The sequence below is a fragment of the Chelonia mydas genome, chromosome 5 (assembly GCF_015237465.2).
Source record: "Chelonia mydas isolate rCheMyd1 chromosome 5, rCheMyd1.pri.v2, whole genome shotgun sequence".
Classification (NCBI taxonomy): domain Eukaryota; kingdom Metazoa; phylum Chordata; order Testudines; family Cheloniidae; genus Chelonia; species Chelonia mydas.
The window spans coordinates 28,525,007-28,551,407 of record NC_051245.2 but is presented as its reverse complement, the minus strand read 5'-3'; the positions used below and the strand labels follow the sequence as shown (position 1 = coordinate 28,551,407).

Sequence of the window (26,401 nt, the reverse complement as noted above, 5' to 3'; positions counted from 1 at the left end):
GACAGGTTAGACAAACACCTGTCAGGGATGGTCTATGTATGGTCCTGCCAGCCCCCTTCACGGGGGTTAGATGACCTCTTAAGGTCCTTTCCAGCCCTGCATTTCTATGTTTCTATGCGCTTGTGGATAGCCTGTGTTGCTGAGACCTTCTATGTGTGCTAGATGGAGGTTTTTAAGGGCTGATGGCTTCATGCCTGCTCCTCTTAAACACTCCCCACTAGTGTCCATGCCCCAGGCGTAGAGGGGGGCGTCCTAGTTATGTCTCCATCCCCCACCTAAACTGCTATACACATCCATATATTGAAAGGGGTATTTGAGTTCATTCATGAACATACACCACCCCTCTCGATGTAAAACAGACACTTAGATCATCCTTTTAATCGCGGAATGAAGTGCAGAAGAGGCAACCCTGAGTTGTGCCCTAAAGATCAAAGAACAAAAGAGGATGATGTCAGCATTTTATTTTTATTTTTAAATAAAGGAAGAAGCCCACGGTGAGGAGACAGATTGAGGGAGATGAAAATCATGCTTCTGGAGACGGCCAGCGGCAGAAGCCTCTGTGAGGAGCAGGGGGAAACAGACGAGAAAAATAAACAAGCCCCTGAGGGAGGAAGTATTATGCGCCATTGATTAAACATGAATGAGCAAAAATCCCAATCAGAAGCAGGGCAAATTGGTTCCAGCGAGTCAGGCCGAAACAGCAAACAAAGTGGGGGGGGGGGGGGGGGGGGGGGGGGGGGGAGCGTGAGGCATATGGGAGCAGCGTGGACCCAGTTAACATGCAAGCCAAAGTGGCTGGTGGAAGGGCAGGCGTTCAAGCCGGCGCGGTGGCCAAGCGCACAAGCTCCAGCCGAGCCCGGGGGCTGGTGGCGGGAGCTTGTGGACTCCCGAGCATGTGTCTGCGCCATCCCGTGGGTGTGGCGCAGAGCGGAGTGTCAACGCCGGCAGGGCGGGAGGAGCGAGCCGGGGATTACAGGCAGTCAGGCTGCCCGGCAGAGGAGTGAGAAAGGCTCCGGCGGCCAAGGCAGCAGCAGCAGCAGCAGCCGCAGCATGGCTTCATCCCAAGGGAAGAGTGAGCTGCCATCCGCAGACTGGATGGCAACTTTGCCAGAAAGCATCCACAGCCTCCCCCTCACCAACCTAGCCATCCCAGGTAGGAGACCGCCGCTACGCGGGGTGGTTTGTTCCCCCGTGCCCCCCCCCATCCCCGTCATGTTTATTACATGGCGATATGAACTAGCATGTGCCAAGAAAAGCCTCCTTCGCTGAGAAATGGGGCGAGCTCTTGCATTTCCACTTCTTGCCTCGGTGGGTTGAGGGGTGAAATCTCTACCGGAGCGCTGCTTGCAAGGTGACTGCATTTCTGAGCTGCCTTTGTGCCTGTGGAGCCGGGTCTGTCCCCCCCTCATTTCCCTTCTCCGTGCCCTTATTTCCCCCCCTCTGCCATGGTTTTGCAGCTCAGGTCCCTATCCTCCCTCCACCACGGCCATTCACCTCCTCCTTGTTGACACTGAATTGGACGGATCTGGCGATTTCTGTGCCAGACCCTCCCAGAGCCATTAATATTCTCCTCGAGTCTCCCTTAAAGAGACTCAGCCCCTCCCGGCGAGAAGAGGCGAGGAAAGTTCGGGGTAGCCCCCCAGCCGCAGCAAAGCTGCTCTCCCCGGCAGGGCTGCTTGACATGTTGGCCCTGGGGTGATCTGGTGCAGATGTGCACGGGAACCAGCTATTCAATGAAATGCAGAAGCGCGTGTGATTGCTGTGAACTCCTTGTTCTGTGCTTGATGCTTGCATGAAGTATGTGTAAAGGTTCCTGTATGCAGTCTTCTTGTAGCTGTGCTGGTCCCAGGATGTTAGAGCGACAAGGTGGGTCTTTTATTGGACCAACTTGGGTTTGGTGAGAGAGACAAGCCTTCTGGGCTTACACAGGGCTCTTCTTCAGGTCAGTTTGACTGAGGGAAAGAAAGACACTGCATGCTTACCACATCCTTCTGTAAAAGACTCACTATGGGTTGGAAGCTCATACAGCCCAGGACACAGGAAACGTTACTTTGTCTTAACTTTTTAAATGACTGGCACAATCTGGAGTGCTAAACTGTTTGACTGTCCTTAATGCTCTTCCCCCCACCCCATCTCCAACAGATCAATGAGCTGTAATTAGCAAAGCATCTTCAGCTTTGGAAATTGAAAGAGAACTTATTTAGGACTATTAAAGCAGTATCATTATTCACCCTCTCCACTGCCAAGGCAGTGTTAAATGCAGGGTACCAGTTTTGTGAGAGCACATAAGGGCTTTATAGTATATGGGACGCCGTTGTTCAAAATCCACAAGAGCTGGTGAGAAGTACTGGGCTGTCATTTTATAGGAGCTCTAGTAGGAATATGCCACATTTGCCTGTTTCTGAACTCTCATTGTTCAGTGAGGGTTTGCAGCCAGACAGAGCAAAGGTAAAAACCAGACAGATCTTTGGAAATGCTAATGTGTTCTCTCAATAATTACGTGACTGAAATGGATTGGTGTGGCAGAATGTTCGGCGGGGGGAGAAGCAATACCACCAAAAAAATGACCAAAAAATAAAAAGCATTCGTATTCAGCAAATGCTAACTGATGACTATTAAATGCTAATAAATTAATTGCCCTATCAGAGTGTTAACAGCTTACTGGGCTGCAACATGTTTATTTGCCAGTTGCATTAGTCTGAATTTTTAAAAAACCCAATAATCTCCCTCACCCCTTTTCTCTCTTTTTGAAGCTGTTCCTCAAGTACCTGACCAATGGTTCAACCCACAGCCTTTGAATCCCTGTAGCTACTTGTCGTATTAAAGGGCTGCACATGTGGAATATCTGACAAACTAAATTTGCTGCAGCAGAAGATGATAGTCTGCAGGGTGTGTCACTTAACACTGTGCTGCTCATGCTTATAAGATTTCTAAAGAAATGAACCCTTTAGGGATAACACCAGAAATGAGTGTCTTGTGGTTACATGAGTACATGATTTTGTATTGACTTGGATGCTTGAAAACCAGATGAGATTAAGCATCTAATGGGTATTAGTGATATCCATTTCTATTATTAAAGTGATATTACATATATAGGTATAGCCTGGCTTTGTCAGACATTTCAGTGTAACTTAGCATGTATCCCTCTTTCTTTATATGGCATGCAATTAGTTTGCTATACACAAATGTTCAAAATGATCTTGTCAGTCTGATTACAATTTTTGCTTCCGTTCTTCAAAAGATCAGGAAAGAATTCCTCTCCTCCCACCCATTCCAGCTACTATCCCCAACGGACAAACTTAAAAAACCCACTGCCATTAAAAATGGTGGTGCGGGGGAGGTAAAGATATTAATATATATATGGATATGTTGGACTGACTAGTTCTAAATGTCTTCTTCTGCTAGGCCATGTCTACACTACAAAATTATGTCAACTAACTTATGTCAGCTTACAGCCATCATAACTGTTACATTGCTTGTGTGTGTGCATGCTTGGCTCCTTGTGTCGGCAGTGCACATCCTCACCAGGAGTGCTTGTATCAATTGTATTGTCAGTGTGGGGGCGTTGTGGGATGGCTCCTAGAGGCCAGTAACAGTTGACATAAGCAATACAGTGTTTACACTGGCACTGTGTTGACAAATGAGATCGACTGTGACTGTATGCCACTTGGGGAGGTGGTGTTACTAAATTGGTGTAGAGAGGCACTTATGCCAGCGGGAGCCAAATTTAAGTGAAGACACATCCACAGCTAAGTCAACCTAACCCTGTTGCGTAGAACAGGGGTTAGTCTTCTCTAAATGAGTCATTCGGATGCCACAATTACGTTGTAAATGGACTGGCATAAATCCATTGATTTTAAACACAGCTAAAGAGATGAAATTGTGAAAATAGTAAAGCTCTCTGAAAATAGCGCTTCTCTCTATATGGCACACGAATGGTGGTGAACTACTGAGGAGGTAAACTAGCGTAGTCCGTGCTACTGTTACGTCTCTCTCTTAAATTATGGTACCTTATTCCATCGCATTGCCCGTGTACAGACAGGAACACTGGCTGCATAATATTTATTTACTGCTGTATATGGCTGATTCCAAACAAATACATATTCTGTGGGTATGTGGAGGTAGTTCTCTTACTACACACACACACACACCCCCCATTTCCTTGAGAAATACTGTTTCTTTGTGTTACTTTACCAGAGTAAAAGGGGCAATACAAGAGTAAAATGCACCATCACTTAAAATCATGATAAACTACTGGTGTAAAGTAATCTTGTATTCTAGGAATTTCAAAGGACTTTAAGAGAGTTAGGTGTCCATTTTACATTGAATTTCAATGGATGGCAATTAATTTCCCTGGGCATATCTGAAAATCCCAGTTTTGACTGTGAGTTATGGTGGGGTTGTGTGTGTGTGTGAGAGAGAGAGAGAGAGAGACAGACAGACAGACAGACAGTAAATACTGTGTTTCAATAGGTGACTTCATTTTCTGTAGCATTTCAAAAACATCTCGTGTAAAATGTCAGTCTGGTCCCTGAACCAAATAAGTAAAGAATGACAGCTCACAATGCGTGATTTGCCATGATTACTAGAGCAATTGTTCCCCACCTCCTTCTCTTTTTTTCATCAAAAGATTCTGTTTAACAATATACTAAAATGATGCCCAAATTGGTGTCGCAGTCTGAAATGCTAATCAAGGTGGTAAACCTAGATCAACCTGATGGTTCTGGGATTAACAGGAAGCCTGATTTGTGGGAAATTTTCTGATATGTCCTTTGGTATTGTACAAGGGCTCTAACAATCTAATGTAAATTATAATGGCTTTTAGGTGTCCCAGTAAACACTTATGAGAAATGTCAACATTTCTTACCTCATTTCCTGCAAGCCCTAAACACTAGCTGCCAGTGCTATGACATTTGTATCACCAGTCAAAGGTGCTTCACGTCAATGTAATTGCAACTGTTGTTTACTAGTGTCCCTCTGTCTTTTGCTTTTGTTTTTAAACATCATAGTAGTTTCTTCTTCTTTACAGTTTGTGCCTCTATTTTTGTGGTGTGTTTACCTGGGTCTCCCACGGTCTTCACAATACAAAATGCCTAAATGGCTTACCTTCTGCAGCATTTTTGGTATTGGCGTTAATATCCAGCTATGGAAATCTATGAAGGACCAATCACTAGGTCAGATTGTGCTTGTGTTATAAAAAACTTGCTTATTATTTTTTGTTAATAGCTTTTGATTGTTGTTGTTGTCACAGTGTGTTGCATATAATGATAAATAAGTTAACTTTAAATGTACAGGGACATTTACAGACCAAGTTTCCCTTCAAAATACAGGGCTTGTTTTTTTTTTTTAAGAGATATTTGTGTCAGTTTTGAGCAGATCATCAAATTTATTTATTTCCATAGATATTAAATTACATCGATACTCATGAAGGGTAGTGGTTACTTGGCTGACATCACAAGAGCCTTAAGATTTTAATGCGGGCATCTGTGCTAAGAAATTTCATGCTATTTTCCAGCAACTGCAGCTGAAATGTCGCAGTAAAATTGGTACTAATTTTCCTTGTGTAGCTTTGTCCAGAGATCAGGTGCAGCACAGTCAGTAACAATGCAAGTTTCCTCCCTGCTAACATGCCTCAACACTCTTTAGGAACAGCTATTTCTAGGAATGTGAGGGTGTTTCAGTCTCCATGTATGTTTGATCTATGACTGCTTTGCTGAATCTGCTAACAGTGCCAGACAGCACCAATATTATTAACAACTATGAAGCAAATTCTGTGGTCTTTAATTGAACAAAATTCCCATTGATTTCAAAAGGAGCTCTTGGTCATTTAAGAACTATGTACTTGATCCTGCTCTCATTAAAGTTAATGCAAAACTCCCATGGACTTCATTGGCACAAGATCAAACCCTCTGAAATTTGGCCCTTTGCTCCTGTAAACCATTAACAATCCCAAAGCACATCTGGTTATCCAAATCTCTAATTTTGAAATGCTGGTGTTAGCTAATGATACTTATTTTTTCAAAGAGTATCATCTTTAAGAAGCCTGGGACACGACTGTGGCCCAGATCCACAAAGGGACATAAGCATTGTGATGCTCAGCGTCACAATGCCTAACTTTTAGGTACTTTGGAAATCACTGGAACAACAATGGGATCCACAAAGTCTGGATTAGGCTTCCTGTGCAACGAATGGGGAGAGAGAGCAACAAAAGCCAGCATGCTAGACAGGGAGCCACCTGAACTAGCCAATGGGAGATGCTGATGAAAGGGCTGTGTCCTAAGCCCCACCCCTCTGTGACAGAGTGCTAGCAGCAGCACCCTGATCACTGGGGGGTGGGTATGAGCACCTGGGTGGTAGGTACTAGGCTAATGAAGTAATTGAAAGGATATAAGTAGGAGGAAACAAGGAGGAGGAGCTCAGAAAGTTAGCTGTACAAAGGAAAGAAGCTGTGTGGAAAGCCCCTGCTGCAATAGGCTAGTGTCATGTTCTGTTTGCAAAAGAACTGTGCAATAAAAGGTATAAGAGGTGAAAGGCAAGCAGGTTGGGTGAGTTCATGACTGTGAGAGGATGGAAACTGGCTAGACAGCGTGACACACCAGGTAGCTGAGGGAGCACCCTGTGACAAGTGGGGGTTAGTCTAGGGTCCTTAACACTCTTGGTTGAGGGAACGTGACCCACATGAGGGTAGTGGGTTCTGGATGCGAGGGAGGAAATGCTACTCTGGCTAGCCAAGTAACAGATGGAGATGCAGAAGACCCAGCAGATGGAGAGAATAGCACTTCTGGGTAGGCAGGCAGGCAGAGAAAAGACAAAGAGGCTCTAATGGACTTTATTATCCTAGAACAAACAGTTTTATGCAAAGTTTCCCTGAGGCCACGCAAATCTAGGTTCAGAGGCATCAGCCAGAATCATTAGAGGCTGTGGTGAAACTAATAGAGGAGTATGTGGAAGCAGACTTCCCATGTAGAAAACTCCATCCCCTCCTTTCCCCCCACAACCAGGGAAGGGGAAAGAAGGTTGAGAAACCTCCTTCATGAAAACCTGGCAAGGAGATATAAGGGGTGAACAAGGGTGCCACAATTGCCCGTACAGTAGTCTGTTACCAGTGGACGGGGGAAAGGACACAGAAACTGCCTATACATGGACTGTGGGTTCATGGAGCTCTGTGGATAGGCAAGTGGTACAAGGTGGGTCTGGGATAAAGACTGTTCCCATCTGAATAGGCTGGAGAGCCACAAAGGGAGTGGTAGACTCAGCAACTGCATGTTCCCTAGTTGTAAGTTAAACCGCACTGGCAACAGAGAGGGGTGACAATAACCATCCACTGTGTGCATGGGGGAAAAGAAAACTTACCCTCTGGCTGTCCTCCCTGTAGAGGTGGAAGGAAGACTTAAGTTGCAGAGAGTAGGTGTAATAAAGTCATTACCCAGTGTGGTCATGATAGGGATAGACTGGACTTCTTGAGTAAGAAGGATAAAAGATGGAGGGGGAGACCCCAATAAATGGGCCTGAATGCATAATTCCAAGTGAAGACCCTCCATATAGTTACAGTGGGGGAGGTTTAGGTTGGATATTAGGAAAAACTTTTTCTAGGAGGGTGGTGAAACACTGGAATGTGTTACCTAGGGAGGTGGTGGAATCTCCTTCCTTAGAAGTTTTTAAGGTCAGGCTTGACAAAGCCCTGGCTGGGATGATTTAGTTGGGGATTGGTCCTGCTTTGAGCAGGGGGTTGGACTAGATGACCTCCTGACCTTCCAACCCTGATATTCTATGATTCTATGATATAGCCCTCCAGGGATAATACAAAAGCACCTTAGGTGTATATTAACAAGGACTTGGGTGGTGGTGGAGATAAATTTGAGAAGGGGGCAGTGGATCAGGAAGTACTAGAGCAGGGACACCTTAGAGAAGAAGGAGGGCAGAGACTTGGCTGATTCCCAGGGGGAACAAACTGTGAGCAAGGCCTGAGAGAGGGGGCATGCTACAGAGTGGGAGAAGGGTCCTAATAATGAGGCCTCCATGGGCAAACTTACTGTGATAGTTCTGAGTCAGGGACAAGATAAGACAGAGGAGGACCGAGACCAAGGTATTGCATCTCTAGAGGGGCAACTTACTTGGCTGTTTACAAGTCAGGGGTAAAAGAAAGCAGAGTTAAGGTCAGTGGGGTGTAACTAGCTATGACCTACAGGCCGAGACAAATGTGTGGTGGAAACATCTATCCTTCAGGTGTACTTTTTGTGGGTGGAAGGCAGGAAACCGTCACCAGTGGCCTATGGAAGGCTGGTCTGAAAGGGCAGAAGAAGCCCCATTAGAACTCCAACCTCATAAAGAGGGTAGGGCTTAAACAGTGAAGAAGACCCCTAGGAGGCAAGAAAGGTTCTCAGTTGAAGGAGGCAGGGAGGTATGTGACAGTGCTAGCTGTGGCATGAAGAAGGTTGTAGGTCCAGCTGGAGGCTGTTAGTCACTTTCTGTTGGGGGATTATAAGTGCCAGGGTGGTAATTACTGAGCTAATGATAAAATTGGGAGGATATAAGTAGAAGAAACAGGAAGCTAGAGGGAGGAACTCACAAGGAAGCTGTATGAAGAGGCGAAGGTGTGTGGAGAGCTTCTGCTGCAATATGTCTGTATAATGTCTGGTTTGCAGAAGAAATGTTTGGTAAAAGGTACGTATTATGAAAGGCAAACAGCTTGGGTGTGTTTTTGAGATAATGGAAACTGGCTAGGCAGTGTGACACATCGGATTGCTGATGGAGCACCCTCTGACAGAATTTATCTTGGAAGTCCAGGCTGCTGGGAGTCACCAATTTCTGCTTGCAATCCACACCTGGGAACTCCTTTTTTGAAGTCAGGTAGCTTAGGTACTTAAGTAATTTCTTGTGAGAAGAAGTTCATGCTTACTTCACACCACGCAAAGCAGCTGGAGGTGGTGCCACTGCTGCTCATTTTACATCTTTTAGGCCGGTGGCTAGAGAAGTCAGCTGGGATGTGGGTTCAGCTCCCTCCTCTGATGAGGAGACAGGATTTGAATCCAGGTCTCCCACCTCTCAATAGACTGTACTAGCCACTGAGCTGTGGCATGTTCTGATGTGGGCCTCTCACAGTCTCTCCTGTTGAAGTTGTTCAACTTGATATAAAGACTTAGTCATTGGGCCATAGAGAGAATGACTCTGTAGCATAGTAGGTTGGAGACCCAGGATTCAGTCTCCCTCCTCAAATAACTAATTACTGATCCATAGTGAAACAGCTGCAACAGGAGAGATTCAGGGAGCACAACCTCAGAATATCCCATGTCCATCAATGGCTAGAACACTCTCCTGAGAGACATAGGCTTTGAACAGGGATCACCTCCTTCCCCTCCCTCAGGCAGAGAGGGGAGAATTGAACTTGGGTCTCCCAAATCACAGGTGAGTGCTCTAACCACTAGGCTAAAAGTAATAATGTGGGCACTACCCTAATTTTGAATGCAATGTAATCTAATAGGCAGTCTCTGTATGCCTGCCAGATTGGGGCCCCATGGACAAGACAGGCCTGCAACTTCCTATCTTCTCTTGGTTCATGGCCCTCTCTGGGGCTTAGGTGGAAGATAAGCATCTGGATGCTACAGGGAGGCAGTAGTGTGCATGCCCAGAGCCAGAAATGTAGGTACCAAGGGAATTTTCATCCTGAAAATTTAGGCACCTACAGGGTTAGAGGGTAGCTGAGTGGCAGTTTTGTGGTTTTCAGTGCAGCATAAAACAAGGTTGCAAGCGCTCCAGGATTTAAAGATTAATCTTTAATTAAAGATTGTCATGTGATGAAACCTTCAGGAATACATCCAACCAAAATTGGCAACCTTACTTAAAACTGGGATTTAGGCATCTATGTCTCTGGCTTAGGTGCCTACGTACATTTGTGGATCAGTGTGTGTCTTCCTTAGTGTTTGGAAAGAGCTTAGCACACTTAAGCACTACCAAAATTGTAATCATAATGTCTGCTGCTGATATTGTATCCAACATTTATTTCCATGGAGTTATTTCCATAACTGACAGACTTCAAAGAGCCAAGGGGGGAGAGGTAATATATTTTATTGGCGCAACGTCTGTTGGTGAGAGAGACAAGCTTTCTCTCACGAACAGAAGTTGCTCCAATCAAAACTATTACTTTTCTCACCTAGTCTCTTGAATATCCTGGGACCGACATGGCTACTACGACACTGCATAGGCTTTACTTGAAAGTCAAACATAGGACTTCATTGAGAAGAAATTAACTTCCAGATGCTCATATTGCCGTCTTGCAAATTCTTCCCAGTACATACACATTTTAACACTTAAATCTAAGTGCACATAACTGTTAAATATTTGGACAGGTGTACTTCCGCTATGTAAGGAAATGTGCAGATGCAAAAACTACAAATCTTCCTGATTTTTAAACTTATGAATTCTTAAGTCTTAGGAAATCAAAATGTCACTAATGGGTAAAATCTCTTGCAACTCAATTTATTTCCCTCCTGTCTTCATTTTCTGGTAAATAGAGGCAGTTTTATTCTTTTGGATTGGAACTAAACTTCTTTGGCAACTGGTGAAGTATTGATTTTTAAACAGCAGAGTACATTAGAGTTTAATTCAGAGCCTGAATATTTATTCCTACGCTGTTGTCACAAGAAGCAAAATATTAACATTACCTTCACTTCCCTAATAGATTTATAATAACTTATCCAATACAAAAGATGCTCCAGTGTAATAGGAAACCTGCTGATTTATTAGCAAGTAGCAGTACAATTTCTCGTTGCTTGGAATTAGATACAGTGTTTTAATTGCATAGGCATGTATATAACTGTTATTGTTTACCTTCAACAATCTATTTTACAGATGTATTCAATCAGATTTGAGGCAGTATAATTTGAGTTACAGTAATTGTTTTGGTTATCTTTTACAAGGTTATCACATTTGCTCTGTCACTTATTAATCTAATATATGGAGTGATTCATTCAATTTTTCACTACTTAAATTCTTGTCAATCACATTCCTAGAGTCGGTATTAGATTTTGCCGCTACCTTGTTTAAATACATTAGCTGGCTACGGTCTCAATAATTCTAACTGGGTATCTGTTTGATTTCCTAAAATCAGGATACTTCTCTTACACCACAGTAATGGTAAACTAGGAGATATATCCCTGAAATAACTGTTGGGTCAACTTTCTAACAACGAGAAACCTTTCAATTTGGGATGATCCCAGCAAATATTAAGACGATCCCCTATACCATAGCGTTTCCTCCAGCATTTTGTGGTGAAGTCTATATCTATTTTGTTCTGAAAGGCTCTGTGCTAACATACCTAATTATAATTTTCCACTAGTATCATACCCAGGAGAGGGAACTTGCAACTTGTAATAACAGTTGAAAATAATCTCAAACTACTGGAAAGCAACATATGCACATTTATCTCCTGTTGGTAACTGCATGGAGCACTCTGAATGGATATATTCCTCTGAGTCTGTCCTAGTTTATACCTCCTCTGATACTGTTAATTTACCATTCATATTAGAAGATCCACCCAACTAAAGTTATAAGTCTGTTTCCAAAACAACTCTGTCTTGTTTGGTAGTAAAGGTAAAGTAAAATGGACTTTGTACCTGGTTTTAAAAAAAGTAGTCTAGGTCACTTTCTCTGCCTTTAATAATGCCAGTGTAAAGAATACTGTTAGATAACCAGTCTAGGTGGTGGTTTGAATCTTTGTGTCTGCAAACCAGTAGAACTAGATTAAATATTGTACCTATTTATTCAACAATATCAGTGTGCCCAAAGCTTGTTATCTAGGTCCTGGATACAAATGTTCTGCAACAAAGTAAGCGCTCAGCAATAGAAAGCATGCCCTTAAGAAATCACCCACTGATTATATACACGTATCAGTGAATGTGAAGCTAGTTTTAATGTGACTTGAGGTATTGCATGTACACATACAGTGCAGAGGTCCTAGTCATGGAATAAATTAATTTGCTGTATAGCTTTTACCACCTCACCTGCACTCTGATTATTAATCTATCTCTCTTGAGCTACTTCTAATATTCTGAATCTCTGAGCTGCCTTAAAAATAACATATCACAAGATCTTTCCTGTTCTGCCTTACCCCCCAGTTTGTGTAATTGTCCCACCAAAATTAGTCTGGACTAAGACCTGGCATGAGCAATATTTGGTCCTGCATTAGTGACATGTTTAAGGTTTATACGTGGTGTCTATATTCCTCCCTTCTGACTGAGTGTGTGTGCCTGATGTTGGTAACTCAAGTACACAGTGTGAGGTCTTCAGCTGCCCTTGAATGATACGGGCTCGTGGGTAGCTGGGACTGTTGGAGGTTGAACCATTTTTTAGCATGTGCAGATCTTGCTACCCTCATCCATGTCACTTTTTGAGATTAGTCAGCTGCAATGCAGTTCACACCTTAAATCTGTGTGGATAGTGCTGAATATGTCACCATGGCTTCTCACTGGGAACACATGAGACCAGCACACTGTGATCTTCTCTGGCTGCCTTTTGGTTTCCAAGTAGTTGGTTTGAGCTGAAAAGCCCTAAATTCTGTGGAAACCACCCACCTAAAGGACACATCTCATCTCTATGCCATACTGTTACAGTTGCAATTACTAGAGGAGGCAGAGCTGGAATGTCATCAGTTTGGGTAAGGAGGAACTGCTGGTAAGATGTTCTCTGTGGCCCTGTCTAGGCTTTGATGTTTTTTAAAGGTGACCTATTTCTGAAGACTACACATGGCTAGAGATGTTCTGAGCTTTGAAATTTATACTTCTCCTACCCCTTCTGCAATCTCTTTATTTTAAAAAAATACCCAAATCAGTTGATCTTAAGAAAAGTTGCATAATTTTTTTTTGAGGGATTAAGGTTGTTAATTTTAAAAGAAGGTAGGGTACTATATCTGTAACACTGACTAATGAAGCTTTTGCTGTGGGGGTGGGGGGTAGAATTGTGCTGCTAAACTTGTATTAATAATATGTTGATGGCTACATGAGGCTAGGGGTGGATACTTTGGCACTGTTTTTGCGCCACTGGAAAAGAGAAATTTGTAGCTTTCCAGTGAGAGGGACACCCAGAATACATGCTTCCACCTTGAAAAGACCAGCTTGACTTAGAAGGGAAGTAAAAGTAGCTGTAGTGTGTGTGTGTGTGTGTGTGTGTATAAATAAATAAAAAACAGGTGGTAAAGAGGGGAGGTTGATGATTCAAGAGTCCATACTTCAAAAAGGATTTTGACAAATTGGAGCGAGTTCAGAGAAGAGCCACAAAAATGAGCAGGAGATTGGAAAATGTGTATTATAGTGAGACTCCAGGAGGTCAACCTATTTAGCTTATCAAAATGATCAAGATGCCTTTTAATCTTCTGTCTAGAACTACATGGGGAACTGAAATTTGATAATTAAGGGCTCTTCAATGTAGCAGACAAAAGCGTAACAAGATGCAATGCTGGAAGCTGAAGCTAGACAAATTGAAATTAGAAATAAGGGGTAAATGTCTAATAGTAAGGGTAATTAAACACTGGAAAAACTTAATGACGGTTGTAGTAGATTCTCTATCATTGAAAATTTTTACATTATGATTGGATCTATTTCTAAGAGAGATGCTCTAGTTCAAGCACAGCAGTTGAACTTGAAGCAGCGGTTAATTCAGGGAAGGCTTCTGGCCTGTGTTACGCTGGAGGTCAGACAAGATACTTACAATGCTTCCTTTTCTCTCCTTCAAGTCTTTCTATTTAATGCTGTGACACTATTATGTTTTTTTTTTTTTTTAATAGGCTATTTTAGAGTAGGGTTAAACGTATCTGTATTTAATTGTATGTGTTAGAAATTTTATTCTTCTTGTTTTGTGACCCTCTCTTTTTAAACTTCTGCGTACAAATATTCGGTACCTCGTTGAGTAGCCATTTTGTTCTGAGAGCTCAGTGCACTTTTGGATGAGACATGCACTGTGTGCTCTCTGAATGAGACTTATTTTTTATTCAGAAAAGATCCACTTGCTCATTACTAAAGGAGAAACGTGAGAAACCTGGCAGCAACTACGGGATTTAGAGTATAAGGGCACGGGAGGAAAGAGCTGAGAGAAAATAAAGGTGCAGTACACGGAAAAGCAAAGGCTCCTCAGTTTCAGAGCTACATTTGCCACTACAAGTCTTGCACAGTTAGACTTGTGGCTTCACAAGTAGAGAAAGAGATAAGAAACAGTCTTTATAAAAATATCTTATGATTTAATAAGGTGTGTCATCGTCAGAATTTATAGAATCATAAGAATGTAGGGCTGGAAGGGACCTTGAGAGGTCATCTAGTCCAATGGCTCTCAACCTTGCCAGACTACTGTACCCCTTTCAGGAGTCTGACCTGTCTTGTGTACTCCAAGTTTCACCTCACTTAAAAACTACTTGCTTACAAAATCGGACATAAAAATACAAAAGTATCACAGCACACTATTACTGAAAAATTGCGTATTTTCTAATGTTCACCATATAATTATAAAATCAATTGGAGTATAAATATTATACTTACATTTCAGTGTATACTACAGAGAGCAGAATAAACAAGTCATTGTCTGTATGAAATTTTAGTTTGTACTGACATTGCTAGTGCTTTTTATGTAGCCATTGTAAAACTAGACACACCTTTAGATAAGTTCATGTACCCTGGTTGAGACCCACTGATCCAATCCAGGACCACATATACCTAAGATCATCCCTGACAGGTGTTTGTCTAACCTGTTCTTAAAAACCTCTGATGACAGGGATTCCACAGGGATTCCACAATCTCCCCTGAAAACCTGTTCCAGTGGTTAACTATCTTTATAGTTAAAAGATTTTTCCTAATATCCAACCTAAATCTCTTGCTGCAGGTTAAACAGATTACTACTTGTCCTACCTTCAGTGCACAAGGAGATCAGTTGTTCTCCATCCTCTTTATTACAGTCCTTAACATATTTGAAGACCATTATCAGGTCCGCCCTCAAGTCATCTTTTCTCAAGATTAAATATGCCCAGTTTTTTTATCCTTTCCTTTATAGATCAGGTTTTCTAAACCTTTTATCACTTTTGTTGCTCTCCTCTGGACTCTCTCCAATTTGTCCACATCTTTCCTAAAATGGAAACTGGACACAGTACTCCAGCTGAGTCTTCACCAGCAAGAGGTAGAGTGGGACAATTACCTCACGTATCTATCTTACAACATGCCTGCTAACCTAATTCTGGAGTATATTAACCGTTTTTGAACTGTATCATGTTGACTCATATTCAGTATGTGATCTACTGTCACTCTCAGATACTTTTCACCAGTATTACGCCCAGACAGTTATTCTCCATTTTGTATTTCTGCATTTGATTTTCCCCCCACCCCTTTCCCAAGTATAGTACTTCACACTTGTCTTTATTGAATTTCATCTTGTTGATTTCAGACCAGTTCTCTTACTTGTTAAAGTCCTTTCAGATTCTAATTCTGTTCTCCGATCTGCTAGCAACCCCTCCCAGCTTGATGTCATTCACAGATTTTATAAGCTTACTCTCCATTCAATTAGCACTTGCATCACTCCTGGGTGGCCGCCCGACTGCGCAGCTTAGAGGGAATGCAGCAGGCATCTAGTCTCAGTTTCTGGACCTCTCTGCTATGTTCAACACTGTTAAGCATGAGATATTGCTGTCTCCCTGAGAGGGGTGGCAGGGTCCAGGGTAAGGTAATAAAATGGTTTGAGTTCTTCTTGGAGGGATGCACCCAATGATGTGATGTGAAACTACACCTCCACTACTAAACCCCTCACTTTTGGGGTTCCACAAAGATCAATTCTCTTTGGTCCTCTTCAACATCTGTATGTGACTACTAGGTGAACTGGTCAGATTCCATGGACTCAAATGCCAGCAATATGCAGATGAGACACAGCTCTACCTGTAAGCTGACGGGGCATGGACAGCATACCTAATGGATGGACCAGAAGCTTGCCAGGTGGTTGTGATGGCAATTTGGGTAATGGCAAGTGTAGATCCAGAAATCAGGCACTGATTCAAGGGTGAAGCCAGAGTCAGGCTCAAGGTGCCAAGCTGAAGGTTAGAACCAGAGTTAGAATCAAAGCCTAAAGGTAAGCCAGAGTCAATGTCTGGGTGTAGCCAGGAATCAGAAACTGGAATGGAGCATGTAGTCTGGGGCTGGAGCAGGAGCAGGGCTTGGAGCAATGACAGGAAGCAGAACTGAGAGCAGGGCAAGTGCAGCTGTAGGTGTGGCTGACATTGAGTTGCTGCTGCAAGACTCAAGTAGCAAACTGATGGCTCCCATGCACAATCAGGAAGCACGGCCATTTGGAGGGGGCTCATTGGGTCCAACTGAACTTGCTGGGTTCTGACCAGGCTGGGAGTCAGCTTTGCCCCTGACACTACCTATCCTTCACCACAACTAGCACCAAGATGGTTCAGTGCTTGAACAAGATCAGCTCATGGAAGATGAAAAAGAGCTGGTTGAAGCTGAATCCAACAAAACAGAGGTGATGCTGATGTGCAGAGGACAATATTCTGAGGAGTTTGTAGCCACAGTGCAATCTCCTCTGATTGAAAGTTTACATCTACAGTTGGTCAATTCAGTCAGTAGTCTAGGAGTACGCATTCTTTGCTGATGCTGAGCTCTCATATTGTAACAGTTGTGAGTAATGCTTTCTACTATCTCCAGGTGGCTAGGAGACTCTGTCCCATTCTGACTGACAAATAGCTGGCCTCTCTGGTGGACTACAGCAATGTGATATATCTGGGCGTGAAACATTCAGCACTTAGAACTAACTCCAACTAGTACAAAATGCTGCAGCACTTCTCTTGCAACACAAGCTACCATGAACATATCACATCTGTCTTCTGTGCTGTACCTTGGCTTCCCATAGAACTTTGAATCAAGTCCTAGGTATTGGTCCTTATCTTCAAAGTGCTCCATGGCCTAGGCCCAGTTACCTAAAAGACTGTCTAAAGCTCTGGGACGAAGACTGTGGTCACCAACTTCACTCCTTTGGCACAATGGAACTCTCAGCAATATGAGTAAAGCTTGTCTGTGAAGGCTACAGAACCTTTGGAGGTGGTCCAGGACACTGGACTGAACACCCCTAGAAACTAATGACCATCACAAATCTCACCACTTTCTGTTTCAAGTGCAAATTGCTTTCTCTAAGATAAACACAGAGGAACAGGTCTATTTATGTAATAATAAACAAAACAAAACCATACTCCACTACACCTGCTGCTCCCTCTGGAGAGAGGATGAGAGAACAAACATGACAGATGTGTAGTCATGTTGTCTAATGCACTACTGGAAGGCAGTCAGACGAGCATGGCATAGAAAAACATATAGAAGAGTGAGATATAAAAGTTCTACTGGACTGGTTTGGTATGATTGGCATAACTCACATCTCCTTCATTCCTTGTGAGCTGTGTAGCCATTTCAAGCTCATACTAATAATCTTTCTCTTATTTTATGATTTAATTTGTTTCTGGTATTTTGTGTGTTTTGGAAAGAATATTTATGCATTGTGGGAAATGAATGAGAGCTCAAGAATAATAGGGATGCTTGAAGTTCATATTCTTTTTACTGAGGAATACCCTACATTTTGAACATCTAGTAATGATATACTTCTTTAGAAGCCACTCCTTCATCCTTTGTTCCATGTGTTCTAAGTAAATTTCAAACAGTTTCGGGGGGGGCGGGGTGTTTGGGGAGGGGCCTCCTCTACACATCATAATTTGCAGCATTATTTGTTTCTTATATTATGCCAGCCGTCACATGCTTGGATAATGACAGACGCAAGACTGGGAACTCGAGGTGCTTAAATGATTGTTTCTTGCAGCAGCTAGACCTGGAACCCAGAAGAGGAGAGGCAATTCTTGATTTAGTCCTAAGTGGAGCATGAGATCTGGTCCGAGAGGTGAACATAGCTGGACCGCTTGGTAATAGTGACCATAATATAATTAAATTTAACATCACTCTGGTGGGCAGGGAAAACACCACAGTGGCCCAACACTGTAGCTTTTAATTTCAGAAAGGGGGACAACACAAAAATGAGGAAGTTAGTTAAACAGAAATTAAAAGGTACAGTGCTGAAAGTGAAATCCCTGCAAGGTGCATGGAAACTTAAGACACCATAATAGAGGCTCAGCTTAAATGTATACCCCAAATTAAATAACATAGGAAGGGAAACCTAAGTAAAAGAAGCAGTGAGAGGCAAAAAGGCATCCTTTTAAAAAGTGGAAGTTAAATTCTAGTGAGGAAAATAGAAGGAGCATAAACTCTGGCAATTGAAGTGTCAAAATATAATTAGGAAGGCCAAAAAAGAATTTAAAGAACAGCTAGCCAAAGACTCTAAGTAATAGCAAGCATTTTTTTAAGTACATCAGAAGCAGCAAGTCTGCTAAACAACCAATGGGGCCACTGGTTGATTGAGATGCTGAAGGAGCACTCAAGGACGATAAAGCCATTGCAGAGAAACTAAATGAATTCTTTGAATCAGTCTTCACGGCTGAGAATGTGAGGGAGATTCCCATATTGGAGCTATTCTTTTTAGGTGACAAATCTGAGGAACTGTCCCAGATTGAGATGCCATTAGAGGAGGTTTTAGAGCAAATTGATAAATTAAACAGTAATAAATAACCAGGACCAGATGGTATTTACCCTAGAGTTCTGAAGGAACTCAAATGTGGAATTGCAGAACTACTAACTGTAGTCTGTAACCTATCATTTAAATTAGGTATCCTCCAGTCCTTTGATACAGAAGCTGATGTGATGCTAATTTTTAAAAATGGTTCCAGTGGTGATCCCGGCAGTTACAGGCTGGTAAGCCTGACTTCAGTATTGGGCAAACAGGTTGAAACTATAGTAAAGAACAAAATTGTCAGACCCATAGATGAACATAATTTGTTGGGGAAGAGTCAACGTGTTTTTTGTAAAGGAAAATCATGCCTCACCAATCTACTAGAATTCTTTGAGGGGGTCTGCAGGCCTGTGGACAAGGGGGATCCAGTGAACATAGTGTACTCAGATTTTCAGAAAGCCTTTGACAAGGTTCCCTCACCAAAGGCTCTTAAGCAAAGTAAGCTCTCTTGGGATGAGAGGGAAGGTCCTCTCAGGGATCGGTAACTGCTTAAAAGATAGGAAACAAAGGGTAGGAATAAATGATCCATTTTCAGAATGGAGAGAGGTGGATAGTGGTGTCCTCCAGGGATCTGTACTGGGGCTAGTCCTAGTCAACATATTCATAAATGATCTAGAAAAAGGGGTAAACAGTGAGGTGGCAAAATTTGCAGGTGATATAAAACTATTCAAGATAGTTAAGTCCCAGGAGACTGCAAAGAGCTACAAAAGGAGCTCTCAAAACTTGGGTGACTGGGCAACAAAATGGCATATGAAATTCAGTGTTGATAAATGCAAAGTAATGCACATTGGAAAACATAATCCCAACTATACATATAAAATGTTGGGGTCTAAATTAGCTGTTACCACTCAAGAAAGATCTTGGAGTCATTGTGGATAGTTCTCCTCTGAAAACATCCACTCAATGTGCAGGGGCAGTCACAAAAGTGAACAGAATGTTGGGAATCATTAAGAAAGGGACTGATGATAAGATGAAAAATATCATATTGCCTCTATATAAATGCATTGTACTCCCAAATCTTGAATATTGGGTGCTGATGTGGTTGCCCCATCTCAAAAAAGATATACTGAAATTGGAAAAGGTTCAAAAAAGGACAATAAAAATTATTGGGGTAGGGAATGGCTTCCATATGAGGAGAAATTAATAAGACTGGGACTTTTCAGCTTGGAAAAGAGATGACTAAGAGGGGATATGATTGAGGTCTATAAAATCATAACTGGTGTGGAGAAAGTAAATAAGGAAGTGTTATTTGCTTCTCCTCATAACACAAGAACTAGGGGTCACCAAATGAAATTGATAGGCAGCAGGTTTAAAATGAACAAAAGGAATTATTTTTTCACACAATGCACTGTCAATCTGTGGAACTCCTTGCCAGAGGATGTTGTGAAGGCCAAGACTATAACAGGGTTAAAAAAAGAACTAGATAAGTTCATGGAGGTCAGGTCCATCAATAGCTATTAGCCAGGATGGGCAGGGATGGTGTCCCTATCCTCTGTTTGCCAGAAGCTAGGAATGGGCGACAGGGGATGAATCACTTGATGATTACCTGTTCTGTTAATTCCCTCTGGGGCACCTGGCATTGGCCACTGTTGGAAGACAGGATACTGGGCTAGATGGACCTTTAGTCTGACCCAGTATGGCTGTTCTTATGCCTAATTTGGCTCTTCATTGAATAGGCCACCTGTATTACTGTAGCTGTATTTTACCTGGTTTTTATGCATTATGTAGCATTGCATGAACCGCACTGTAGCTCTGTTTCAGATGACACTTCAATTTCAGTCTTTTATATTAGTGTTTTATAACTGTTGAAAAATATTACCTCTTGAGTGGACATTTCTCATACATATTGTCAGCCAAGTGAGGAAACTTCTTGGAAAGTTTTAAGACAAATTGTTGAGCCATTTTTGAGATTATCAAAGAATGGAAGGGTGGGGGGGGGGGTGGAAATCAGCTACTAAATATTGTTCAGATGTTTTGCTTTGAGCTTGAATAGCAGATAATTCATACTTTTTTAGAAACTTAAACTTGACACATACACAGTTTCCCCATTTATTCTTACCTTTAATGTTAACTACCATTCTTGCACTGAGGTGATCAAGTGATACATATATTTCTGTTATATTACAATCATTCCTTCCTTTTCAGTCTATGCTATGGCTTTGTCTCAATTTACTCTTGTCCCGAGGAAGTGCTTTCTTGTTTCAAGACAATAAATGAATGATCATCTTCAAAAATAACTCTCTCTTCTTCCTTGACCCTTCCCCCCCCTTTGTTTCTACTAACTGTAACCTTGGTCTCGCTCTTCTGTTCTTGTACTCTTCTCACGTCTGCCCTGTTTGTAAAACAGTCTGTCAACACCTCTCCTTCTGCCATTACCGCAGTTTCCACCTCTGCTGAAATCCTGAGCCAGGGCTTATTTTTCTGTTGCCTTCGCTATTAATCTCCGTTCTCAGTGGTCTCTCTGAGTCCCAGCTCTCCAAACTCCAGCATGCTCTGAATGATGAAGCCTGCCTCCTCAGATCTCCTAAAAAAGCAGAATCACCTCAGCCTCCTTCATTAGCTCCCCATCTACTGTCAGCTCTGATTCAGAACTACCTTACTTCTTTTAGATAAGAGCTGCCTATTTAATGCATCTCTGTCTCTGTCCACTCCGTATTCGCTGACTTAGTTCCAGTAGAATTGGCTTCTTCTCTGACCCTCCATAAAATCTCATAATGTTAGCATGTATTATTCCTGCCTTGCTACCTCATTGACTTCCCATCTCCTTTCAAATCATGGTTGAAAACATCTTTACTCCTTTGTCTGTGCATCCAAACTCCTCTTTTCCTCTGCTTCGATGTAACTCTGCAATTGTAATTATGTATTGTAACTTTTTAAAGTTGTATCACACCTTTCATACAAAATATTTGTTTTGCTACATTGTATTTGTATTGCCACACATGCATAATTTAAGTGCTCAAAATAAGTGTGCCATATAATGATAATAAAATCCTACTTTATAGAAAGCAAACAAGTTAAGGTTATGGGAACTACAACCATGGGTTTGCAGAGAGCTTTTTCTATTTAAAAGTCTTATTCATCATGTTCAACTCTCTAATGGCTGGGGGGTGGGGAAGGAGGGGTTTCTTCCTGCTTTTAATTAAATATAATTTGGTTTTTTCTTTTAAGACACTTTTGATTATATACAGCTTAGATTTAATAGGCCATCTGTTCCAGTGAGAATAACCTCTATCCTAGCTCATTCTGTGCTCAAAAGAGTTATAATTTTAGAGTCCTGTCCTGCAAACAGATCCTCATGTACAGTCCTTCATTCCAGCTTGGAGCCCCATTGAAATTCACAAGAATATATTTTGAAAGAGAGATGAATCTGAATTGTAAAGATTGGATTTCAGTCTCAATTTTCCTAGTATGTAGGACATGTTTGGAAGCAGGATTTTCAGTTGACCTATGATTAGGGGTTTTGGTTTGGGCCTGTCTTTAGCTGGAATACATCTATAGTGTCAAAGAACTCAGCAATCAGTTATATAGTAATATTGTCATGACAGCAATAAATCAGTGGAAACAAATGCAATGTAACACTTTCCCTCCCTCTCCTCATGTAGCAAGTCAGTAATTGGAATCCTTGGTAGTTTCCTCTACTTGCAGCGGTTCTCAAACTTCATTGCACTGTGAACTCCTTCTGACAATGAAAATTACTACATGACCCTAGCAGGGGGACTGAAGCCTGAGCCTCTCCAACCTGGGTAGGGGAGCCAAAGCCTGAGCCCCACCGCCCTGGGAGGGGGCCAAAGTTGAAGCCCAAGAGCTTCAACCCTATGTGGGGGGGCCTGTAACCTGGCCCCTGCCACCCAGAGCTGAAGCCCTTGGGTTTCAGCCCCAGGCAGTGGGGCTTGGGCTTCAGCTTTGGCTCTGGGCAGTGGGGCCCAGGCTTTGGTCCCGAACCCCAGAAAGTCTAAACGCCAGCTCTGGCAATCCCGTTAAAACAGGGTCACAACCCACTTTGGGGTCCCAAACCACAGTTTGAGAACAGCTGCTCTAGGGGTTTTGGTGAGGAACAGCTTGTGCATATATTTTCATGTACAAATGCGTATGTGCTGGTGGCATAATTTTGTAATGGTGCTGCACATCTCTTTAGGCCAAATCACTGAGATCATGTTTAGGATTTTTTATAGCAAGAATGTGATTTCATAATTGGGTATACCTAGGTAGCAGAATGCATGTTGTGCTCTAAAAAGCAGTGGCTTGTATGAAGTGAGGAAACAATAATTTCTGTTTGTTTAGTTACATGAAAGGATATTTAAATCAAACTCTAACTTTTACGTTTATAATAGCAATAATCATCCCTTTCTCAGATATTCTCTACCTGTCAGATGATTGTCTTCTAGGGCTTGAGGAAAAGTTAAGGCTATTTCTCCCCTAATTGATCATTGTTCAACAGATGACAGGCCTCATTCCTGACAGGTACTCTGTGCTCTCAGCTCCTGTGGGAATTGAGAGTGCTCAGCATGTCATAAGATCAGGTCCAAAGTTTCCTAAATGGGTCACTATTGCTTAAAAGTTCCTCCTCCTGAAGTGGAGTAGAATGATAAATCCATTTAAGAGCTGACAATATTTCAATATGAAACTAAATATATTTTAAATCTTTTTAAAAGTACAAATTCTGTCATCTTTAAATTTTTGGCTTTAAATCACATGATGGTTTTCTGGTAATGCAACCTAAAGCCAATTAACGGAACAGTGTTCAGAAGCCTACCCACCTGATTTAATATCCTCACTTATGATAAAAGATGTTTAACCTTTTCCTCATCTAATTTAAAATCTGACTGGCTTACATACTCCCTGAATGAGTAAACCATCAGATGAAATCTTTTCAGAAAGTTGAATACTTTCCACTGCACAGGTTCCAAATTTAACTCCGCGCTGCACATCACAGTCAGACAGGACACTGCAGATTAGCTGAGATGTTGCTAGGGAGGCTGTAGGTTTATTGGATTATGAAAATTACTCGTGATTTTTTAAAAGGAGAGGTATAGAGGCAACTGAACTACTCTAACCTTTAAATAATTCCTGTACTGTGCAAAATCCAGGTGTAGCTTTAAGTTATGCACTTTCTGGTTTTAAATTGCTGGCTCGCTTTTATCTGCAATCAATTAATGTTCAGTAGAAGACAATATTTTCTCTCTCCTTTTTTTTTTTTTTTTTTTTTTTTATTATAGCTCTAGCATGTAACTGGTGTTCTGGCAGTCATACAAAATGGCTCTGTAAACCTTAATTCAGTATAATCTCTTATAGTTAAATAGTGGCAGAAAATATTCAGATTCTGTATTACAAGTACAAAAAGTGCCTATGGAGTCAAGTGATGGCCAAAGGCCACACAGTCTTAATTTCTTTTTTCTCAAAATGTCAAAGTTCTTCAGCTAAAGTAGGGAGTTCCACAGCCCCTATCAATGAGCCAGTTGCTGATGGGGCAGTCTTCATCAGACATGATGGGAATGTTAACTGGTGTAAATGGATGCTAAATTGGGCTGCGAATCTGGGGTCAGTGAGGTATGTGGTACTGGGGTCCCCGGTATGCATTGGGGTTGCGTTCTTGAAATGGGCTATGGATACTGAAATGACAGATACTGGGGAATTTCCCCCCCTAAGAAATAATGGACTGCCCCACCTCTTCCTGCGCCCCATCCCTGCTCCTCCCTCCTCCCAGCACCTCCTGAATGCCGTGGGGAAGCACACACAAAAGGTGAAGCAACGGATATGCGGATCGGGACTGACATGAATTGGAACACGTTTCCCTATTGATGAGGAATGGATACGTGAAATGACAGATAAAGGGGAGATGTATACTGGGCACCCCCTCTAGTGGGAAGGAATGGCTAATGTGGGTCTAGTTCCCTGTAGTGCCACTGGAGCGAGTCACTGAACAAAAGGGAGGATTGGCACGGCTGGTCAATTTTGAAGGTGTCAGTTTGTCTGCTTAGTAGTGTAGCTTCTGCAGCACATGAAATTTGTAATCCTGCTTCTCACAAATCGTGAGCAATTGGTGGTTCTTAGGCTGTTTTCCAGTTGTGCAGTATTGCTATGCCCAGTTGGCGTAGATTTAACAAAGGGTTAAGATGAGTTAGAATTGCTAAGAGGGAGAGAGGTAAGAGTTGAGAGCTAATTTCTTGTCCTGTTCTTCTGCTTCCCCTCACCCTGAGTCAAGCCATCTTGGAGGGAGCTAACATGCTGTTCTAATCTAGTTACAGCCAGTACTAGGTTGAACTGACAGCTGCCTGTTTGGTTCCTAATACAGAATGGAGAAGGTGTAATTCCCAGACCAAATGCAACACTTCATTTTTTTTTTTATCTTGTGATCAGGAGAAGCTGGTCATTTGCTGTCTTCCTTACCTACTCCCTGTGGCAGAAAAAACAGCACCATCAACATATAGGCTCTGGGGAAGAGCTTTGGGTGTTTTCATTTTTTCTTCCTGTATAGACTCCTGCAAGAACCTCGGCTTGCCTATCGCTGGCTCCTGACAGTGTTGCCAACCCTTGTGACTTTCATCTTGATATTTGGGTTTTTTTAAAATAAATTTAAAAAGCTCCAGTTCCTGGAATCATATGATAATTTTGGCTTTCCCTTTTTTTTTTTCTTTCTATCCTTCCTGGTTGTAGAGGACAGCCTGAAAATGTAAACCCCAAAGACTCAAAATCCAGAAAGCAAATAAAAAGAAGCCAATATGTATTATTTTTTATTAAATCTCATGATTGAGGGGCCTAGCTCAGGACTTTTGAATACTTGGGGTTGGCAGCTGGCAATACTGTGTCTGTCTAATCCACAGCCGGACCTACATATTTGGAGAGGACATATGAGAATTATCTAGACTGAAGCCCTAGTTTCTCCCACATGCATGACATCCTGGTCAAGTAGTGGGAACCCAGCTCCATCAACAGCCACCTCCAGTTCATATCAGTCATCCTTTCATTGCTTCAAAGGGAGAATGTAATTTTCTCAGCCTTATGTAGCACTGCCACAGTCCGGAGGAACTTCTTTTTTGGACTCTTCCCAGTCCATTTTGTCCTTTTCCAGGACTCTTTGGGTGCTGGGCAGCTGCCAATATCAGCACTTGTTCTGCTGATTTTACCTCTCCTTTGGAATTTGCTTCCCCCGCTGCTCCAGTGTGTGTTAGCCTGGCAGTGCAGCATGAAGGTCATCTATAGGTTTTTGTCTGACAGGAAGAGTGTTTGTTTGACACTGTTATTTGAAGATTTAATTGTATCTGTTTTTTATATTTTGACCATGCCCCTGGAAGTGTCAATAGGGGAGTTTAATAAATTGGAAAATAAACTTTTCTTGAGTCAGATGAAGGACATGCCTTTTTCTTCCGATTGTTCTTATATGAATAAAAATGTCATAGTTTTGTGTTTTAAGAATGCTGCAAGTTAAGGAAAGGAATAACTAATTGGAATGCATTTTAGTTTGTTTTCCATTATGCTTTTTCTATTGTATGGCACAGACAATCCCCTTTCTTCTTCTCCTGTGTACTGCCCCTCACTAATGTGGGTATAAAACCATTACAATATTCTGGAGTGTGAGATCACATTTAAAAAGAACTTCTGAGAGCTGCCCATTCTCTCAACCATACTTTTCATTTAAACTTCTTTTTAATAGAAGTCTATTCAGTAATGACAGTTAAACTCTACTCTGATCAGGAAAATATGCTGACAAGGAGATGTATTAGGTTTAATAGTCTCTCTGGGGAAGTGGTGGAAGCAGTATTGCTTAGTT

General features: G+C 42.1%; 1 protein-coding gene across 1 annotated transcript in view; it reads left to right on the top strand.

Moving 5' to 3' along the window:
- Positions 1 to 783: 783 nt before the first annotated feature.
- Positions 784 to 26,401, top strand: part of PLCXD3 (phosphatidylinositol specific phospholipase C X domain containing 3) — a 157,861-nt gene continuing 132,243 nt past the window's right edge. The window contains exon 1 of the mRNA XM_037902933.2: positions 784 to 1,153. Coding sequence (XP_037758861.1) covers positions 1,051 to 1,153 — 103 coding nt within the window. The 5' untranslated portion in view covers positions 784 to 1,050. The remainder of the gene's footprint in view (positions 1,154 to 26,401) is intronic.